This window comes from Colobus angolensis, unplaced genomic scaffold, assembly GCF_000951035.1.
Source record: "Colobus angolensis palliatus isolate OR3802 unplaced genomic scaffold, Cang.pa_1.0 Scaffold146, whole genome shotgun sequence".
NCBI lineage: Eukaryota > Metazoa > Chordata > Mammalia > Primates > Cercopithecidae > Colobus > Colobus angolensis.
Window position 1 is genome coordinate 1,877,687 of NW_012114555.1, and position 21,587 is coordinate 1,899,273.

Below are 21,587 nucleotides of genomic sequence, written 5' to 3' on the forward strand. Positions count from 1 at the left end.
CATTAAAATATAATAATTAAAATATAAATACTAAGTCACAAAGCAAGTATCAGGAAATACAAAAAAAGTCATACTGACCTATTCTCTAACCACACACAAAGTAGAAATCAATAGGCAAAGATGTTTTTAAAGACCAACAGACAACAAAAAAACAAAACATACATGCATATCTGGAAATTAAAACATATGCTTCTAGGTAATTCATATTTCAAGGAAGTGACAAATTAGTAATTAAAAACCTTTTAATATTTGATGATCATAATCAAATTAATATGTCAAAACTTGTGGAGGTGGCTAAGGTGGTTCTTAAAGAGAAAATTCATAGCCTTAAGATAATATGAGAGAAAACAAAGACTCAAGATTCATGTGGGAGGTGTATAAATATTAAAACAAACAAGTAAAAAAGGAAACTCTAAGAAAGTAAATAAAAGAGCAGAAATAAACAGACAATATTAACAAAACAAACAGGCTTTTGACAAGAGTGAAATAAAACAGACAACTGCCAGCCTGACAAAGCAGACAAAAGAAGATATAGATAATTATTAGGAACAAAAAAATTTTTAAATGTAACTGAGATTTTTTAAATCATATAAAATAGTATAAACAACTTAAAGCCAATAGATTTTAAAACTCAGATAAAACACAATATTCTAGAAACATGTAACTTCACAAATCTACACTTTTAATCATTAAATTAAATTAATACTACAGTTTAAAAATCTGTTCCTTGCCAAAACATATATACATCAAGGTCAATTCATAGGCAATGTATTTAAAATCCTCAAAGAACAAATAATCCATACCTTATACGATTTCAAAGTATAGAATAAAAATCATACAATTTACTGGGTGATTATTGTAGCCCAGGGGCTGGTTCCAAGTGTCTTACAGGTATTACTTAATTTAAATTTTAACATATCTCCATAAGGTAGGTTACATTTTACAGAAAAGGAAGCTGAAACTCAGGAAAGTGCCTCCCACTCAGTGCCCTGAGTAAAAGGTAATATGATTACTACAAGGTGAAGTAAAGAATCAAACCCAAGCAGTCTTGTTCCAGAATTCCACATCTTAACCCTACTTTATATTGCTGCCTCTCTCTAAAAGCAGAAAAGAATGGAATGAAAGAACAAGGAGTATAGTATTCCCCCTTATGCTTGGCAGATGCATTCTAAGACCACAGTGGATGCCTGAAACCATGGATAGTCCCAAACTCTCTACACACTATGCTTTTACTATGCATACATACCTATAATAGAGTTTAGTTTATAAATTAAGCACAGCAAGAGATTAACAATAACTGATAATAAAAAGGAACAATTATAATAACATACTGTATGTGGTTTCCAACCACCCCCACCTCAAAATATCTTATTGTATTCTACTCACCATTTTCAAACCATAGTTGACCACAAGTAACTAGAAACCATGAAAAGCAAAACCACATATATGGGCAGAGGGGGACTACTCTTTGATTTATTTTATGATGTTAACATAATCTTGATATCAAAATCCAAGATAGTGTCAGGAAGAAAAATTACTGGCTAATCCAATGTGTGATTAAAGATGCAAAAATCCTAAATAACAAACCAAATCCAACTCATTCTAAAAACAGCACATTGTGACAAACATAGTTTCATTGACATTTAAAGGATTTACTTAAACAGATTAAAATTCAGCAGAATAAAAAACAAATGATCACCTCAAATTATGCAGAAAAATAATTTGGTAAAATTTAATATCCACTGATTAACAAAAAAAAATTCTTAGCAAAACAGAAATAGAAATGACTTTCCTTAACTTACAAGTAATCTACCAAAAACATAAAAAAAAATACTTCCTGGTGAAATTCTGGCAGCATTCTCTTCAAAGTCAGAAACGGCAATCCCTGTTGCCAGCAGTGCCTACTTTCATTCAGTGTTTTACTGGCGGTCTTAGCTTGGGCAATAAAGAGGAAAAACTTACTAGTATTAACATGAAAAAGCCAAGACTACCATAAAATACTTAAATATGTTTCCGTATTTGGTATTCTGTATTCAGCATACCAAATCCAATGGCATTTCCTCATCAGCAACAAGCAATCTGAAATACAGTTTTATAAGAAAGGTAATGTATATAACTACCAAAAATTTATTAAGGTACCTAGAAATTAATCTTTTTTTAAAAAAAAGCAAGACCTGCACAGAGAAAAAAAATTATCAATTTTATTTAAAGATATAAAAGATCTTGATAAATGGAATTTATTAATAATTCACCGCATATAAATTCACAAATTCAAAAAAAAAAATTTTAAACCCAATGGAACCTTTCATGGAATTTCATAAGCTGATCTTAAAATTCAGAAGATTAGTTAAGAGCAGAAATTCTGAATTTTAATAATAAAGGAAGACGAGGTCTTATCAAATATCAATACTTTTTACAAAACCCTAGAAACTAAAGCAGAACGGGGCCAGTGAAACAAAATGGGAGAGCTGGGAGCACTTATATATCTATGGAGAGAAGTGGTATTGTAAGTCAGCAAGGACAGAACAGGAATGAAGCTGAGACAACTGTTTACCCATACCTCAAGAGATATATTTAGATTCCAACTTCACACTATGAACAAAAATAACTTCTAGGTGGATTATAGGACTAATGGATTAAAGAAAAACTTAAAAACTCTAAGGAGTGCAAACAATCTAGCATCTTCTGAAAAAGACATAAAAAGCACAAATCAGATTCACAATTTGCCATTTAAAAAGCCAAAGTCTGGAAGATATTTGCAACCCTCAAATAACCAGAAAAAAAAGAACACTTCCACATCAGTACGGAATCTTGCAGGGATTCCACAGCAAGAACAAGCAACTCGGAGAGGAAGAAATCTGAACAACAAATGCCAATAAAGGAAATGGCACTCAACCTCAACAGTCATCAAGGAAATAAAAAGTTTAGTAATTGTGAGGTATCATTTCATACCCTTTCGAGTTGCAAAACAAGAAAATCGGATTATTCCAAGTACTGATGAGGATACAGGCACACAGGCACTCTTATAAAACAGCGGGTATGTAAACCATTTTGACAGCAACTTGGCAATGACTAGTAAAAGGTGCCTTCCCAATGACCCAGGAGTCCATTTCTAGGTGTCCACACAGAGAAACTCTCAAAGTTATGCACAAGGAAGTACAGGTAAAGATGCTTGTTGCCCATTGTTTGAAAGGGCCAAGAAAGTAGAAAGAACCTACTTTCTAATGTCAGTAGAAAAACGGACAAACTATGGATTTCTAAATACAACAAATAAATATATAAGTTATGGTTAACTCATTAAGCAGTGACCTTAATTCATCTCTACATAAACATGAAACATTTTTGAAACGTAACTTTTGAGCAAAAAGAGTTGTAAAATAACACCTAGTTTGATAACATTTATATACATTTCTAAACACGCAACAATTGTATATAATGTTATGGATATATATGTATGTAATAAAAGTACAACAGGCTTTAGCATAAGTCACAACTTCAAAACAGTGGGGAAGGGGAGGCAATGTAGTTTAGGTGTATTTGTAATAGCTTATTTCAGAGAAAAAGATAAAGAAAAATGCTGAAATCTGTTTATCTTTTTGGTAGTTGGGCATATTATTTTCAGGCACTTTAAGTGTGTGTGGACGGCTTTATAAGAAAGTTTAAATAAACTATTATCACATTCTCACCAAGGAAGGCACTTAGCAGATATTTAAAAAGTAATAGGAAAAGAGATTTTAAAAAGTAATAGGAAAACAACAATCACCCATTCCCCTATCTACACAGAGCTAACCATTGATATTTCCATATAATTAAACATAGACAATATTATTCTATGTATATTGTTACAATATTTTACTTTGTTCTTAACATACTACAGGCATGTTTCCTTGTCATCATTTCAAACTTGTAAAATTTACGCAAATCCATGCTTTAAAAAAAAAAAAAATTTAACTGCTCAGGAGGGTATAGAAATGAAGAGCCTTCGTCCTTCCCTAGACTTCCATTGCCGAGAGTTTCCCATTTATCAGGTCCAGAAATTAGGCTTTTGTAACTAAGCAGAGTGGAGTACCTCTGTGGTGCCACTGGGTGGAGGCAGAGCTCTCAAATTGCAATCTTTGGCATGAGTTATTTTTCAGAGATAATAAATTTGATCACGCATTTCTTTCTTTCTTTTTTTTTTTTTTGAGACTGAGTCTCGCTCTGTCGCACAGGCTGGAGTGCAGTGGCACAATCTTGGCTCACTGTAGCCTCTGCCTCCCGGGTTCAAGCGATTCTCCTGCCTCAGCCTCCTAACTAGCTGAGATTACAGGCACACGCCACCACGCCCAGCTAATTTTTGTATTTTTAGTAGAGACAGGGTTTTATCATATTGGCGAAGCTGGTCTTGAACTCTTGACCCAGTGATCCACACTCCTCAGCCTCCGAAAGTGCTGGGATTACAGGCATGAGCCACCGCGCACGACCTGATCACAGCATTTCTGAAACATTAAATTTATAACCAACTCTTGTACTTTTTTCTTATTTAAAAGTTTAAATTTGCCTATATGACACAATCACTTAAAACTAGAATAATTATTCACATTTAGTACAATTGTTCCTTTCAACAGACATATGGATATCCAATACCTCTGCCCCCACCCCAAAAAGTGTTTTTAAAAAGTAAAGAAAAAAACTACTTAATCTAGAGAATGCACCTTCATGCACAATTCAGATATTAAACATGGATTTTAAGGAGGAAATTCAACTTTTAAAAGCTATGGTTTTCAAACAAAAGCATGTACTTATGAATCAGTGTTGCATGTGGCAAGTTAAGGGCATATAATTCAAATAAACAAATACAAACTGACAATATTCAAACTGCAGTGCTGGCCCAGATCTAGACATAACTTTGCAACCATCATGACCTCGCAGTATGGAGCAAGCGAAATGAATGCAGTCACACACTTCTAGTTTCGCTGTATTTACAACCTGTCCACTCTTCTTGTCTCCTTTAAGAGCTGAGTGCCGCTGCACTCTCCTTGCATTAACTGTCTGCCATCATACCACAGAAGTAAAACCAGCAAAATAATACAAGTACATACCTAGAGTGAGTTAGTGGCAGAGCTAGGATTCAGATCACTGTTTCCAAGATCTTCCCCTAATTTTTATTTCTACTATACATTAAGCGCTCATTTGAAAGGATATTTTCCCCAAAAGCTCAGCACTTCATTACTATACTGATTTGGCATTTATCATGTGCTATCTTTACCGTCAATTATGTTTTTATGTGACTCCTCATTTCGATTTAATTACAAGCAATGTTTTAAAAAAAAGTCTTATATTCAACACTTAATATAATGTTATATGAAACAGTTGCTCAAATAAACATTTAATAATCAAATTTATAAAGCACTCAGATTAAAGTGTGTATAAATATATAATATAAATATACAAAAAGTATTTATATATGCGTTTCACATGGTATTCTCAAATAGTAAATATTTAAATTACTAACAAAAAGAAAGAGAAAACGAAGGATAACCCAAATTTTTTCTCATAGATTTCAAAGTACATGATTCCTAAAAGGACACAGGAAAATTACTATAAAACCTATACCAACACTTTTTGTTGAACTCACCACTTACCAGGAAATTGTGACACTATTGGGGGTGTGTCTTCATCTAAGTCATCAACTCCTCCAGCAATTGGATAGGGTGGAATGGAGACTCTGGGCATCACCACCCAGCTGTGATCAGAATAAAGGGAAGAGGTCAGGCTGGGGAGTCCTGAGTTATGGGCTATCTGAAAGCCACAGATCTTCTCAATTTGTTGCCAGCGAAAAAGTCGTTCTCGTAAACAAGTTGTCAACTCAGAGAGAGATTTCCTGGAAAAGCCAATAAAGAAATTACTTACTGCATCAAAAGGTCTTTAATATGGCACTGAAAAACGGCAATACATGAACAGACCATGGCAATTAACTAATTTCAAGAAGAAATAACTCACTTTTAAAACTAATGTAAATTATGTAATTATATAATTAAATAATAAATGTAAATTGTTTACAAATTACTCATTTCAACACAATAACAATAAAGCAAATAAAAGCTAAAATAACATTCTTACTTTGCTTCCAGAATTTTGTGGTCTACCTCATCTAGGGAGGAGCTGTGTGCAACGTGCAGAGTCCCAAAGACTGTGCTTCTCTTCTTTTTAATTTTTTCTGCCTAGAAACCGAAAAGGAATAAAATAAGGCTAGATTTGAAAAGAATACAAACATTTATATATATATAAAATAATAAAGTTTCTTTTGGTTTTTAATATATTAACAATCATAAAACCAGTAGAGAATTACTAGCCAAGATATCCCTGCATTCCAAAAAAGAAAACAGATGAGGGAGAAAATGTGCTTTCTTAAGCCAATCGATGTAATTCAAAACTTTATTCTGGAGAAATTTTCTCTTATTTCTATGGTTTAGGAAGACCCGAATCTTGTACTAAAAGTAACAGAAAAACATTAACTATATCCTACTACAATGGTGCTAGTGAGTGAACTAAGCTTTTAAATTCTTTTGCTAGAATTCAGATTAACACTTATTCTCATTCCACACAATGTAAGTGTCAAAATTAATTTCCAGTAACTACTAACCTGAATCAGATATGAAGCAGCAACCTAAAGGAAAAAAGCTCTGTATAAAACTTTTATGATAATGATAAAAAAAAAAGAATGTTTAAATCACTAAGGTCACTTTGAAAAGTATCCAAATGCAGTAATTTTAATTTAAAGCTTATGATTACTAGAGTCTATTTACACAGTAAGTTCCAGTTTGAAAAAAGAATCTGCAATAATAAAACTTTTATTCAGATCTGTGTATCTCAGTTGAGTAATCCCTCTAAGAATGCAGCCTAAGAAACAAATTTAGTAAACTTTGAAATACAAGAGAGTACCTCATCTTTAGCAATAGCTAGCTGCATTTCAGCGTTTTGTCTTTTAATATTGTAGTACTGCACTTCAACTTCATGTGTTAACTGAAGCCATTTCTGAAGTGCATCTGGAACAGACCAGCTGCTTCTCAGTTCAAATTCTTTTTCGGCCTTTTTCAGAGCCATGCGAACCTAGAATAAAGAGGCAGGAAAGGAGAGAGGGAAGAAGGAAGGATTAAAATATTTTTTAGTACCCAAACTAAAAGAAAAAGCTATCTTAATTACGCTCTTTGTAAACATTGTTTTAAACTGCAAAGACTAAATACAATAGATTTCTAGCATTAAAATTAAGGCTGAGCTTCAAGTGCATCTTAAATCCACGAGGCAAAGTTGTTAAGTCAACGAGGGTAGAGAGGGCTTATTTATATCTTAAGTTGCAATATTTAGTTTTGTATGTTATGAAAACCAGACTGAGGGGGAAAAAATCAAGGGTACATACAAACTAAAACTGATCACATTTTTCCCATAATATGTATTTCATTTATGAAGTATTATATAAAGAAGTGTCCAAAATTGGGTGGATACACGTTCTACTCCTCCTCTGAATGTTTCCAGAAGACCTACTGTAGCTCCTTCACTATATACTGATTTTTTTAAAATTGTTATTTTTCTGTAGTTTTTCATGACATCTTCTTTATAGCTAGTTATTTCTTATTGTTGCCAAGTATATCTACCTATTATTGTCTGTGTTACCACTTCTGCTACATAATTCCCTGCTTTGAATATACCAGAAAGTAGCTAAGTGAACATCTGCAGAGCATGTACAGATTGTGAGGAAACAGATTCTGAGTGAGAATCCACTTGATTTTTTCATGAGAAACTGCATAGTCTTCAGTATAAGGATGTCCTAGTATTTCTTCCACCTGCCATTTAATGGAGCCAGAAAATAAACAGAAAAAAACAAAAATGTGTGGTGGTTAGTTGATAAGTGCTAAGAAGAAGTATCATAAGGAAAGCCTCACTAAGGAAAGACACAGAAGGAATAGATGATTCATTCTTGGAACAATTTACTTAAAAACTAGCTAGAGTTTTCAAACTAAAGATGTGTAAAGATACAGGATGTAATTTATGAAATTGTGCACATACACTCACACTCAAGACCTTGAGGCAAAGCGATGAGTGACTACAGAGCATCCTGCGTGTCGAGCACCACCCCACAGATTAGTTTTCCCCAAAGCTAACTAAGGACACTGAAGAGCAAAACAATGTTTGATCTGAACAAACCCAACTTATTTGAATAAACTTTATAGTGTGCCAGAATAAACCAACAAGAGTACTATACACAAACTTCTGATAAAGAAAAAGAACAGCTGTCAGTTAGTGTGAAAACAAAGAATTGTGTAGAAAAATATCTTTTAAGATTCCAGAATTAAAAACAAAATTCACAATGCAACACTAGGTAACAATTCAAAAACACATTAAAGTAAGGGGAAGAGCACTAACTCACTGAAAGCAAATCCCAGGCAACATATCTGCCTACATAACTAACTGCAATGGCTTGGGACAATACTGTCTTTAACAAGTCAGTTGGGTAAGCTGTGTGGCGTCCCTGCTAAGCTCTCAGGAAGATAAAATTTAAGCTCAGGTTCATGCAGACCTGCCTAACACCACAAAATCTATGTCTACAAGCCCTTTTTCTCAGAAGACTTTAAAGCTAAAATTTCTATACAATTTTCACTTCCAAGGAATTATACAGAGAATCTCAACAAAATTCATTCAAGTTATGCTCTTTAATCATAGATTTTTCTTAATATTTCCATAAATGTATTTCCCCTAAAAGAGCTCAAACACATTTAACATAAAAACTACTTATATATTTTTTTAGCATAAATTGAAGATGAACAATGTTTAGACTGATTGCCAAATAATGACTCAAACTTGTGGAAAGTCTGACCTTCTGGTAGTAGCAACTATTTAACTGTTTTCTCTGCTATTACCCATAAATGTTTCATTTGATCTAAATCCCAACCCTTAGTTTAAATCACATTGTTGTTTATAGGGGAATAAACACAGAAAAAATTGAATAATAAACAGCTTTTGCAAACAATAAGTAACTGTTTAAAATGTAACAATTATTTACACAATTTTTGTATCTTAGGAATAAAACAACAGTAAATAAAAACATGATGTCACAAAAACAGCCTAAATATCTGAAAACTTGGTTTCTAGATCCAACTGCATTATTTATCATCTCTGTAACCTTCAGTAAGTTCTTAAAGCTTATTGTCTCATGTAGAATAGGGGTATTTCACTTGCCCTGATTAAAGGCTTCCTGAGACTTTTTCTAAGAAACTAATTTGCGAAAACTATTTAAATCACACAAAATATAAAGTGGTACTTAGTCACCCAAAAGTCTCTGTTCTAGTAAAAATAACACTATATAAAAAACATACCGGATTTTCCCGACTTCTAAATTTATGTTGATTATTCTCCAGACAAAATACAGTAATTCCCTGAACTATGTGGAATTGTGGGTTATGTCATATTATACATCATTTCTCAGTTAAACTTATTTCTACAAGCAAAGCTTTTAATAGCAGTATAAGACACAGACTTTGGAATATGACACGCAAAATCTTGCCTTTACCAGTTAACAGCTGTGTAACCCAAGGCAAATAAGTTATCTAGCCTCTCTACACAGCTCATTTGTAAATGAAGATAATATCTATGTGTTGTGAGGATTAAAATTTATGAGCAAACCACTGGCAATGTGTGTGGCATACACTTCTGGTACAGAGTAAGCCCTCAGAAAATTGTGTTTCTTATTAATATAATCATGCCAGACAGTGTTCTTTTTAAAAAAAAATTTCCTTCCTTTAAATCACCTTTTATTGACCCAGGATCTAATGAGATTACATTCACACCAATACATCATATTTTGGTAACTTCAGGTTCTATTGAGATGTGCACGGTCTCTCTCCCAAAGCTTTAAGTTAGAATGTCCACAATTCTTGGGCCCTTTTTTTATATTGTCTCTTCTCCTTCACTGTGAGACAATCACCTGTGAAGTACTACCATCGGTTTATATCTCTGTAGAAGAATTCCAAACTACTGTTTTCTGATTCGCTCTTTCTTATGTACAAAGTTTAGAAAGACAGAAATATACCAGAACAAACTGCGAGTTGGACGTCTTGGTGGAAAAAGGCAGGAGGGTAAAGGGCATAGTACCCAATTCTCGGATACAGTATGATTTCGACTAGGCCTTTTTTGTCAACTCCTGATTCTTTGCTACATTCTGTGCTGATATGATTTGTTAGGTGAATGGGGCATGACTGTAAAATACATCTAAGAGTTCTTAGAGGCAAGAGCTCCAAAACACAGACATCTAGGAGTGTCAGAGGAGGAGTGGTTAACAGTTATAAAAAAGATGGCTGCGTTCAGTCAGACATATTCTCATAAAATGGCGATCTTGAAGGAAACAGTAATGCACAGTGCATATTTTCTCCTGAGTTGACCTTAAGTCATTCATCACTTAATTTGCATTTCTTATTTAGCACTATATTAAGAAGGCAGCAACAGTGCATAAAATGAAGTGGAGGAAGAATACCTAAGCTCTTGCCCTGCTTTATAACTGAGTCACCTCTAATTTTGAGCAAGTTTTATAATCCTCATTTTGTTCTTCAGTTTCATTATCAGTAACCAAAGCATCAAAGTCAGAAGGAGGAGATGGGACCACAGAAGCAGAGGCTGGAATGACGCACTTTGAAGACAGAGGAAGGGGCCATGAGCTGAGAAACGTGGGTGGCCTTTACCAGTGGAGGAGGCAAGGAAACACATCCTCCCGTACAGCCTGCAGAGGGAACACAGTCCTGCAGGCTCGCCTCAACTCATTCTGACCTCCAGAACTTTACGATGATAAATTTATGTTTATTTAAACCACTAAGTTTGTGGCTTTTTTTTTTTTTTAACAGCAGGAACAGGAAACTAATGCATCTGCCTATAATTAAATTCTCCAAGCACCTCACCCTCTCCAAAGGACTCTGTGCAATGCCTAAATGCCTATTTTCTATCTTAAGTAACTGAACAGGAGAAGCAGGTATTGGAAAGGAGCTTCAGAACTTTTAACAGATTATGTTCTAAAACTATTTAACAGGATTCAAATGGATGTTTAATAGAGATCCTTTACCTTTGCAGAGAAGTTCAAACTTAAGATATACTTTATCTTCCTACATTACAGTCAGAAACTTAAACATATTACAGATGTTAAACACCTTAAATTTACTCAAGACAATGAACATGGCAAGAGTTAAGATTTCATGAATGAGTGAACATGATGGCAACTTTATCTTTCAGTTACTGTGTTATTTTGCTATATGAACTTTGATCAATGCTAACAACATAAATGATTCTTTTATCAACTGAGAAACAGTAGACAATGGAACTAAATGTAGGAAACGGAAGAAAAACAGGACCTGCCTCCTCAGAGTGGCAGTGTTAACATCTTTACAACTGACTTTTTTTAATGTAAATACCTGTTCCAATTCCTGTTCTGCATACTGACGTCTACTCAATTCACATTCAGCTCCCTCCCTTAGCTCTCTCAGCCGACAAGCCTCCTCCTTTGCGTAATTGATTTCATCCATCATTTTGCGCTCTAAATTTTGCTTTTCTACAGCAACATTTCTGTTTTCTTCCTGTGCCTTTTCAAGCCTTATAGAATAAAAATAAAAATTCCTCACAAAAATTTCCAAAGTTTTATTTTTTACAAAATAATGAATACTGTGTCAAGCAATTAAATACGTATTTCAATCAGAAATCATAGCATTTTTCATTAGCCCTAAGTTTCGTTAATAAAAATATCAGGCAACTTACTATACAGCTATTTTGGTTATCCTGGGCTCAAAAGACAGGGAAAACAGGGAAATACTCTTCCGCAAAAAGCTTTTTAAAAATTCATAATTACTTAAATCAAGTTAAAAATAAAACTTAGCTACACATCTAATCCCACTATATTTGACTTACCTCCACTGTTCTTCTAGTCATTTATTCTCAAGTACACACATTTATAATAAATCTGTAATTATAAAAATATACTTTTCTAAAAAAATGTGAAATCAAATATGCATATATTCCTGATGTGTATAATAACCTAAATATAAGTGTTTAGGCACATGCCCATTACTTTTTTTACAAATTGTATTTGACTACATAAATAACATGAGTTATGATTTTTCTGAACTTACCTCTCTTGTAAGTCCATTAGACTTTGCTCTGCAGTTTGTAGGCTCTCTAAATCTTTCATCATTTTTGCAACATGTTCTTTTGATGTCTTATTCTGCGTATAAGCAAACCAGCACCCTCCAACACCAATTACTATAGAAACTGTGAGGATAAAATCTTTCATCCAGTTATGAGGTGGGCCTATTAAGAGAATTACAGACGATTAAATTAATCTTTGAATAGGACAGGACCTCAATACAAAAAGACACTTTTTAAGTAGTATCTAAAACAAAACCAAAAAGTGGAGATCTCTTTCCCATGCACAAGCTCTAGCCTTTTAAAAATTCTTTTTTCAAATAATGACTGTGCTTCTTATAACTCTTTGATATACTAGACTTACAGAAGGGTAGAGGTAAACCCATATGGACACACCATGCCCCTGCTGGTGGTAGACGGAGTGGCCAAAGTCATGGGGACCCTTGAAAAAGCAACCGCACCTCCAATCATATGCTGCCAGAATGGTCCTCTGTGGGGTGAAGGGAGCCATCAAAAGTATCACCACCATCATCCCAACTCCCTTCCTTCAGTGAAGCCAGACAGCTGTCACATTTTTGACACACTTACAAACCTGATCACTCACCAAAATGTATTTTCCCCAAGGAGGTGGCCATATAACTAATTAGGTTAGGTTAATCAGTGGTTCTCAAGGCTGGTGGTAATTCCTCACCCACCCCTAGCAGACATTTGACAATTTTGAGTTGTCTCAACTTGGAGGAGTGGTTACTGGCATCTAGTGGGCAGATGCCAAAAGTACTGCTGAACATCCTACAGTGCACAAGACAACCTCCTCCATGTGTCCCCCCTGCTGATAACAAAGACTTATCCAGGAACCATCTAGCCCAAAGAGTGACTAGTGCTAAGGCTGATAAAAGCCTGGGTTAAATAGTAATAACAATTATTCAATTTTAGGTGTCTATATGCCAGAGATACAGGGGTTACTGGCATGATGCTAACCCCCAGCCGTATGTCTAAAACAACAAGGGAGGAGCCAGGGCCTACTGCCTTCGGTGATACAAAACACAGAAATCACTATTCAAATTTCCTAACTCAGCCCAGTCAGTACACACCACTTTTCACCGGGCTCTCTGGAACAGAGACACAATGATAGCTAATATATTATTGTAATGCTCCAAAGAGATACAGCTCACAGTGAAAAACTGCCTACATGCCCAGGCCTCCAGCAGAAACATATTTTGAAGTTTGGTAACATAAAGAATTCTACAGAAATCCCAAGTTCCCAGGCTGACAAGTCTGGGGTTTGGCTATGTTTGTGTAGTGTGATATGTAGCATGCTCTACATCAGAGATTCTCAGTTCTCCATATTACCAGAGTGCACACCCTCACCCTTCCACCTGTAGTGGAGGAAATGTACTGCTGAAAGCTACAATCTCAAAAGCATTTTTTATTTCTGTCTCACACTGAGATGTTCAACTCAGGTTCTCCTTCAACTATGAGCCCTATTCTCTGATCATAAATAACAATAAATAGATAAATAGGGTCCCACACTCAATAATAAGCACTAGACTGGAAAAGATTTAAAAAAAAAAAAAAACTCCTTTAAAATGTATCTCTGTTCATTTCACAATGCTGGTTTTTAAAATAAATCTAACATAAGTGTTCTGACTATGGGGCACATTCACTCAAATAATCATTCTAAGACAAACATTTAAAATCATTAACTTTTTAAATGGTTTACTTAAATATTTGTTTACAATCTTTTTTAAGACTAGTTTGATTTCTTTTCAAATGACTTGGTAATATAATTTTTGGGGCTTAGAAAGCTGTTAGTTCCAAGATTAATAAAATATGAATATTCCTGATCAAGTTGTAAATAGAAACAAATTCTATACTTTAATTCCTATTTTTACCAACCACTCACATGAGAAAAATTGGACAGAATCCCACAGAAGACAATCCCCCAATGGATTCAGTCTGGAAGTGAGGACAAGGAAAAGGTTGGAAAGGGCATCATCTCTATGGAACGCTCGGCATTTCAGTAGTGTTCTGTTTCCTAGGGTTTGTAATTTCCACCAACAGTGCATTTCCACCAACTCTCATAAGGGGAGTTCCAGCTGTTTCACCAGCTGCTCTTTTAGTCCAAGCCAAAAAAGAACCACCAGCAAAGTCATGAAATCTATTCAACCAATTCTAGTTACCCTTTTTTAGAAGGGCCATTCCCAAGATGGTATCATAGAAACCTGAAAATCTAACTCCAAGAATTCAGGGAGAATAAACATTAGTTTCCTACTTTATAACTTGAGGAAGCCATTTTTCTTGTGTTAATTTTGTTATTCTTTTTTGACTTAAAAAAATAATTCCTTTAAAAGGTGTACTTTTCAAACACTTTCTCCCAAAGCTTTCTGAAAAATTTGAAATTAAATAAAACAAACACATTAAACTTCTCTTCTGGGGAAAAAAAATATTCCTGTCAAAGTAAATAAATACAAGGTTTATTTTCTTTACAGATATTGCATAACACTTTCTCAAATGTTTCTCTTCAAAACAATCAAATAACATTGCCTACTTCCTGCTCCTGCCAGTATAGTTCGTTAATTTATAAAGCTTCAAGTGAGTCTTTGCTTTCCATCTATATCTAAAAAACCCTTTTCTTGGTACTTAGTGAAATTGTTAGGCTCTATTGCTTCATGCCATCAAGATGGTTAGATTGTATTATTTTTTAAGAGATTCCTCAGTGAATATCCAATTATAGTAACAGCAACATTAAAACTGCTCCAAAGATCCAAAGTTTTAAACCTAAAAATTCTAAATTAACAGGTAAATATATTTTTTTTATATATAACTTCTTACATTAGTAACCAGCTTTGAAAATTTAACACTCAAGTTTCAGTGACAGAAAATCCCATCCTATAAATCTTTTAAGAAAGTATTATACTTCTTTCACAGCTAATAGATGATTCTTCTTAGAGGCCTACTATCTTATTTTTTTCTTTCCTTAAATAACACAGAGATGATCGGGATATTATTTTACATCATCCTCTGAGTGAGAGAGAATACTAACGTGTTAGAGGTCCAAACAAAACCACATCCAGTGCCTTGAGCTGAAGTTTTTGTCTGTGACTCCGGTCACTGATTTTCAACTGGGAGATCATAAATGAAGGTTCGTGCACTGCTATCCTGTTTATTTGAAAAACATAAATATATATATTAAATGAAAATATTTCTAGTATATAAATTTAAATATTTGAGCAACACATTTAATACTTTACATATTACTGACGATGACTGTTGGAGCTCATCCATGTGCGATTCAATAATTTGTTACACGTTTCAAAAACCTCTTCAGAGCAAACTTAGCTGCAGAAAGACTCCTGTATGTTAATCATTTAGTAGCTACACTGAAAAAGTTTTTATTTTCTAAGGTTACTTTCTGTTATGACTTACTATGATTTAGAAATGTATAAAGTTGAAAAAAAAATTTTTTTTTGAGACAGAGTCTCACTCTGTCACCTAGGATAGAGTGCAGTGGTTTGATCTTGGCTCTCGGCAACCTCTGCCTCCTGGGTTCAAGCGATTCTCCTGCCTCAGCCTCCTGAGGAGTTGGGACTACAGACACCCGCCACCATGCCTGGGTAATTTTTTGTATTTTTAGTAGAGATGGGGTTTCACCATGTTGGCCAGAATGGTCTCAATCTCCTGACCTCGTGTTCCACCCACCTCAGCCTCCCAAAGTGCTGACATTACAGGCGTGAGCCACCACACCCAGCCTAAAGTTGAAAATATTTTATAATCATTAATTACTTCTGTCATTTATTATCCTTTTACAAAGGATAATAAAACCGTAAGTAACTTAATTTAACATCTACAGCACATTTTAAAAAACAGTTTTCAATTTAGATCATATTGATTTTCTTTAAAAGTATCAAAAAATCTATACCTTTAACATTCTAATGTTTAAACTGTTTAAAAATTGAACAAAGTACATTGAAGTCACAAGTGGGAAATAAACAGCCTTCACGGATTGAGGTAGGTAGGTAAAGGAATTTATATAATAAGAAGTACTAAACCATTTTATTAGCTATGAAGAAAGCATGTAGGGGGCACAGGTAAAATAAGGAAATAAAATCACTTTATTACGGACTGTAAACACAAGCAGCCCAGTACTCAACTAAGATTTCTTAACCAAGTATGATGCTAGTAAAGATTTCATTACAGAAAGTCTAATAATAATAACAATGACAATAAACACAGCCATATAATATATGCTGGGTCCTGTACCAATGGCTTCATAGTCAAGAAAACCTTATAATAGTACTTCCATTTTATAGGTGAAGATACTTGTGAGAGATTAACTTGCCTAAGGTTACATAATTAGCAATAGGTAAGGCAAGGATTCAAACCCAAATACGTACGATTCCAAAGACTACTCTGAAACACTACATTTTGTAGAGAAAGGTATCAGTACTCTCTAAGTATGGAGAAAATTACAGGAACTCCTATGAGGCTTCTATAAAACCGTAAAGAGCAAAGAACTCTAACATTCCCTCTCTAAAATGCCTTCCTTTATCTTCACAGGTACTTTCCTATAATGCTTCCCTTACACCTTTAACATGACACTTATCAAACTGCACAAAGGCAAAGCCTATGTCTTATTTCTGTATCCCCAAAGCCTAATGTAGTACTTGACAAAAGTAGAAGCTTGATAAATGTTTGTATAATAGCTGAATGAATGTATGGATGGATGGATGCATGAATTAACAGCAAACTATCAATAGATTAAGAAAGACAACAAGATGTAGTAAAAAAGAAAATATATAACAAAAATTTATGCAAGATTCAATATGAGTCCAGAGGTAAAAATGATTCCACCTGAGTGGGTGAGGGTATCAGGGAAGGCCACACAGGCCTGAAAGAAATGAGGTGGTATGTGTTGGGTGAAGAGAGCCTCAGTATAATGTTTGGTAGTAACAATTACAGAGTAGAAAACACAGTGAAAGGTTTAAGATCACCACTACAGTCAACATAAAACATAGTTTTGGCTACCTTTGGCAGATGTAAAGGGTTTTAACGTCACAGAAAAGAAACATCATAATGGACTGTTGTAGGCCAACTATCTAGAACATGTAATACATTTTCTTATACATTCTTCTAACTAGCTCTTATGTCTACAGATACCATACAAAGAGCTCTGGAACTTACACAATAATTGAAATTAATAGATATTGCTCCTTTAAGTTGACTCATCTAATTTCCATTACCACAAAACAGGGGCTTAAGAAAGAGTTTATTGTTTTCCTTTCTCCTCCCCTAAAAAAGGTTCCAATGGGCTGACCTGAAAACTGAACTTATAATGTTTTTCTATAGTAACATGTTCACTGTTTAAGGAGTTATCTTGACAAGTGTGTGATGTCACAATTTTACCAGAATTGGAAGCATCTCTGATCATCTTTACTTAACCAAAAGAAATGAGTAGCTATAACACTGATTGTCAAAACACAGATTAGCCTATTTTATTTCATGTTGTTGTTATATAAAGAAGTTTCTCAAAAGGCAACAAGGAAATTTCTATTGTTCCTCATACCCAGGGCAACATATATAAACTAAAAAACTCTAATTTCATTTTAATGTTTGACTCTGTTTTAAGAACTTGTTTTAATTAAAAGAACTATATTTTATTTGATTTTTGTCTTCTTTTGAACATTTAGTTGTACTATGAACATAAAAGATATTCAGGAAGTACTTATCGAATTGACTCTTATCCCCATAATTTCATCATTCTAGTCATGTGTATAATAAAATCAGAAGTACTAATGTTGGTGTTCTGAATACATTTGAGATTTGAAAACTTTCACTTTGATCCAAAATACAAAACTCAAAGCAACAAAGGATACTTATCTAAATAGGGCATGTAAGGAAGTTGACTAGGGACACAATGTATATATTTCATTACATATAATGATCAGATTGTAATAACTGATTAGGGTCTTTTTTGATGTAGGAAATCATCCAGGGAAAAATAAAACTTAAGAAGCAATCTTGTAAGGGTAAAAAATTCTGGTAGAATCACTGCAAATTTTGACATTTAAATCCTTCAAATTAAATTAATTAGAAATTATAATTTCTAAATTATATCATTTGGTATTTGCAAATGATACAATTTAGATATAATTTAGAAAATAAAATTTAGAAAACAACTGGATTCAGACATCTAAGGGAAAAATTGGCAACCTGGACTTTGCTATCAAATCTATCTGGGTTTAAATGCTGCCTTGGGCGAAATGTTTAACTTGTCTCTGACTTGGTTTTTTTAACCTGTAAAATGGGAAGGACAATATATAGCTCATTTTAATCATGAGGGTTAAATGAGATAATATAAAGTACTTGTATGTAACATACATTTTTAAATGGCTGCTATTTTTTATTAATTTCATTTTTAAAATTCAGGTATAACGTATAGACACCATAATTCAATGGTTATTGTCATTTAAAATCTCACAAGAAAGAGATGCACATTAATCCATTCAAGTAGGTGTGTTCACAAAAATGAATCAGTATCAAATAAAAAAGTTTTTCTTAGATCAGTCAAAAGTTGACCCTTGATATTATTTACAAATGATATAGTTGACCCACCTTCTGAAACTCAAAATCATGTTCCTTGGAAATAATTTTTTGCAAGAGCCTGATTATTTAGACAAGAAAAATTGATTAAAACTTGAAAATGCATAATTTAGAAAGATTAAAGAATGGATACATTTATATTTCCTTTGTGCCCTCAGTCATGGAAGTAACTTGTAGATTCAGTATGGGAAAAGACATCTAGCATATAACTCTCCCTGAGAGGAAAATACATTTACATAACAAAGACTCACCTGGGAAGTGTTGTTCCTTTGACATTGTTGTCTCTAAAATTCTTCTCATATTGGGGTAGTTCAACAAACTCTATCAACCACTGAAGAGTGTCTTCAAGGGTCCAATTATGAACTGCAGGAGATAAAAGGGGAATGCGTATTTTAAACACACCTGCTTTCAGAAATACATGTTCTATAATTTCAGAGAATATAAAGATGTTAGATTGCATTTTCAATTTAATCAACATTAAGTACTAAAATTGTATCCAGCACTCCATGAGAGAGGAAAGCCTTACAATCAAAAACAGAAGAGACAGATAAAAGCAATTAGGACAAAGATTAGCATAATTAATTCTAAAATAAACACCTATACAAAGTTTGTAAGGATGAAATAATCTATCATTTCTCTGGTTGTAGAAAAATTACCAGATACATACTTGTTTATTCTTTCATCTAGCCATCCACCCATATAGTATTGTAATACTGAAAACATTCTGAATACCAGATTCCACTCTAAGCACTGGGCATATGGCAGTCAATAAAATGGATAAAGTTCTTGTATGGAAATTAAATTCCTTTGGGTTTGGGGAGGGGCACTTTATGAAAGAAGGAAGAGGAAGGGAAATTTCAGACAGTGATTAACTTAAGAAAAGAAGGAAAGATGTCAGGGTAAGCCTCTCTAAGGAGTTGACATCTGAGACCTAAAAATTGCAAGGAGCCACATTGTGAAGATATGGGTGAAAAATATCCCAAAGAGAGGAAAAGGCTAGTAAAAAGAGCCTTCAGATGGAATGAACTAGCAGGGTTTGAGAGACTAGCAGAAAGTCAGACAGGAGCTAGGTCATGAAAGGCTTTCAAGAACTCTGGATAGTTTTCTAATTTCAATAAAAAGAAGGGAAATAATCTTTTTTTAGAATATTGTTCTTCAATGTGGAGAATGGATTGTTCAAGGTAAGACTAAAAATGGTCCAGTCTTATCGTGAAATACAGAGAAATAAGAAGACCATTCATTACATAATTGCCTAGGACAGGAAAGGATTATTGTCTTAGACTATGATGGTAGTAGATAAGATGACAACAAGGAGTCAGATTCAGGATATATTCTGGGGATAATGCTATTAAGATGTGCTGATTAAATAAACAGGGGCCGGTAGCTAAACAAAAGCCAGAAGTACAAAGGGTGCTACCATTAACTGAGATAGAAAAGAATGGGGAGGAAAAGATTGGGGAAACGAGCAGGGGCGGGTGATAGAGATCAAAAGTTGTTTTAAGACATGTTATATGCGAAGTATGCATCTGACATTTAAGTGTAGATAATATAGTAGCAGGCAGACCTGCAAGTCTGGAGCTTAGGAAAAAGTGAGGTTAGGAACAGAAGTATTAGTGGGAAGTTACCAGCATATAGACGATCTTTAGACTAAATGACATCAACCACAAAAGACAGCTATTAATAGATTCTAGAAGACTGGACTTAAATCAAGAATAAAATGATAACTAGCATCTCTTCTCCTGGATATTTATTTTAAATTAAGTCCTTTGTACGCATTTTCTTACATCTTAAAAAAAAACTTACGAGGTTCTAACATATTTATCTTTATTTTGGAAGTTAAAAACTAAAAAAACTAATGGAACCAACAAAGTAAGTAGCAGGACTGGATTTGAACTCAGGCACACTGTCCACAGAACAAGACTTTATACTACTCTGAAAGTAGTAATACTAAAAAACAGTAAAGATATAAACAAGCAGTTAAGCACTGGATGCAGCTCAAAGGTTTCTGCTTATGAAGGGTAATGAGTTTATGCAAAGGGAAGGATGCAAGTGTGCTTAAAAATGAGAAGTTCTATACCGTCTGCATTTAATTTGAGGGTTTGGGAAAACATGATGCTTATAGACTACAGAAGAGGTCAAAGGAGAGTGAAGAAAACGTGAGCAATAAAAGCAGATCTGGGAATCCATCTGTATATAAATAAATCTGAAAAAATCTTTCTGAGAAGCTATATAAAAATATGAATTCACACTTGCAAGCAAAGCTAGGTTTCCATCAATCTGCCTTTTTTATTAAGTGTTCTTTAGAGAATAAACTTAAATAGACCACAAACAAAAACCAAAAACATTTAAAAACTAGATGTGGTAACTCATAGTTTTATATTGAAACAAAGCTTTCACTGTTCTCCCCTTCATGTGTTCCTACCATAAAACCTGGACATAGGTCTGAGGCTGCTGTATCCATTTAACCAAATAACAGGATGTCAGCGGAAGGTTCAGGCCCTGGGTGTTTTCCACTGAATTTAGTGCATTCAAAGCAGACTTTTTACTCTTAAGTTTCTTCCTACTCAAGATGAACTGCATTGAGAATTGCCCTGTCCTGACTGCCAAGAAACTGATGGTGCAGCTGCACCTCAGACACCCACACAAAATCCCCAGCCAAGAAAACAAGATAAGATTCTCTCTTTCTGTGACTGTTCAACAGTGAAAATTACTGATCTAAACACTTCAGCACATCAAAGTCATCCCTCAATTTCCAGTAAGTCAGTATAGAAAGGAATAAAAATCAAATGAAAAAGAACACATTAAAACTGCCCAAATCTTAGTAATACACT

The 21,587-nt window shown here is 34.1% G+C and overlaps 1 protein-coding gene across 1 annotated transcript in view; it reads right to left on the minus strand.

Annotated features, from left to right (window-relative positions):
- Nucleotides 1–21,587, minus strand: part of STIM2 (stromal interaction molecule 2) — a 158,164-nt gene that overhangs the window by 12,800 nt on the left and 123,777 nt on the right. Inside the window, exons 5-12 of the mRNA XM_011935630.1 lie at nucleotides 19,008–19,119; nucleotides 15,200–15,315; nucleotides 12,144–12,321; nucleotides 11,433–11,610; nucleotides 6,925–7,092; nucleotides 6,626–6,649; nucleotides 6,103–6,203; nucleotides 5,625–5,863 (exon numbers count right to left, since the gene is read on the minus strand). Coding sequence (XP_011791020.1) covers nucleotides 5,625–5,863; nucleotides 6,103–6,203; nucleotides 6,626–6,649; nucleotides 6,925–7,092; nucleotides 11,433–11,610; nucleotides 12,144–12,321; nucleotides 15,200–15,315; nucleotides 19,008–19,119 — 1,116 coding nt within the window. The remainder of the gene's footprint in view (nucleotides 1–5,624; nucleotides 5,864–6,102; nucleotides 6,204–6,625; nucleotides 6,650–6,924; nucleotides 7,093–11,432; nucleotides 11,611–12,143; nucleotides 12,322–15,199; nucleotides 15,316–19,007; nucleotides 19,120–21,587) is intronic.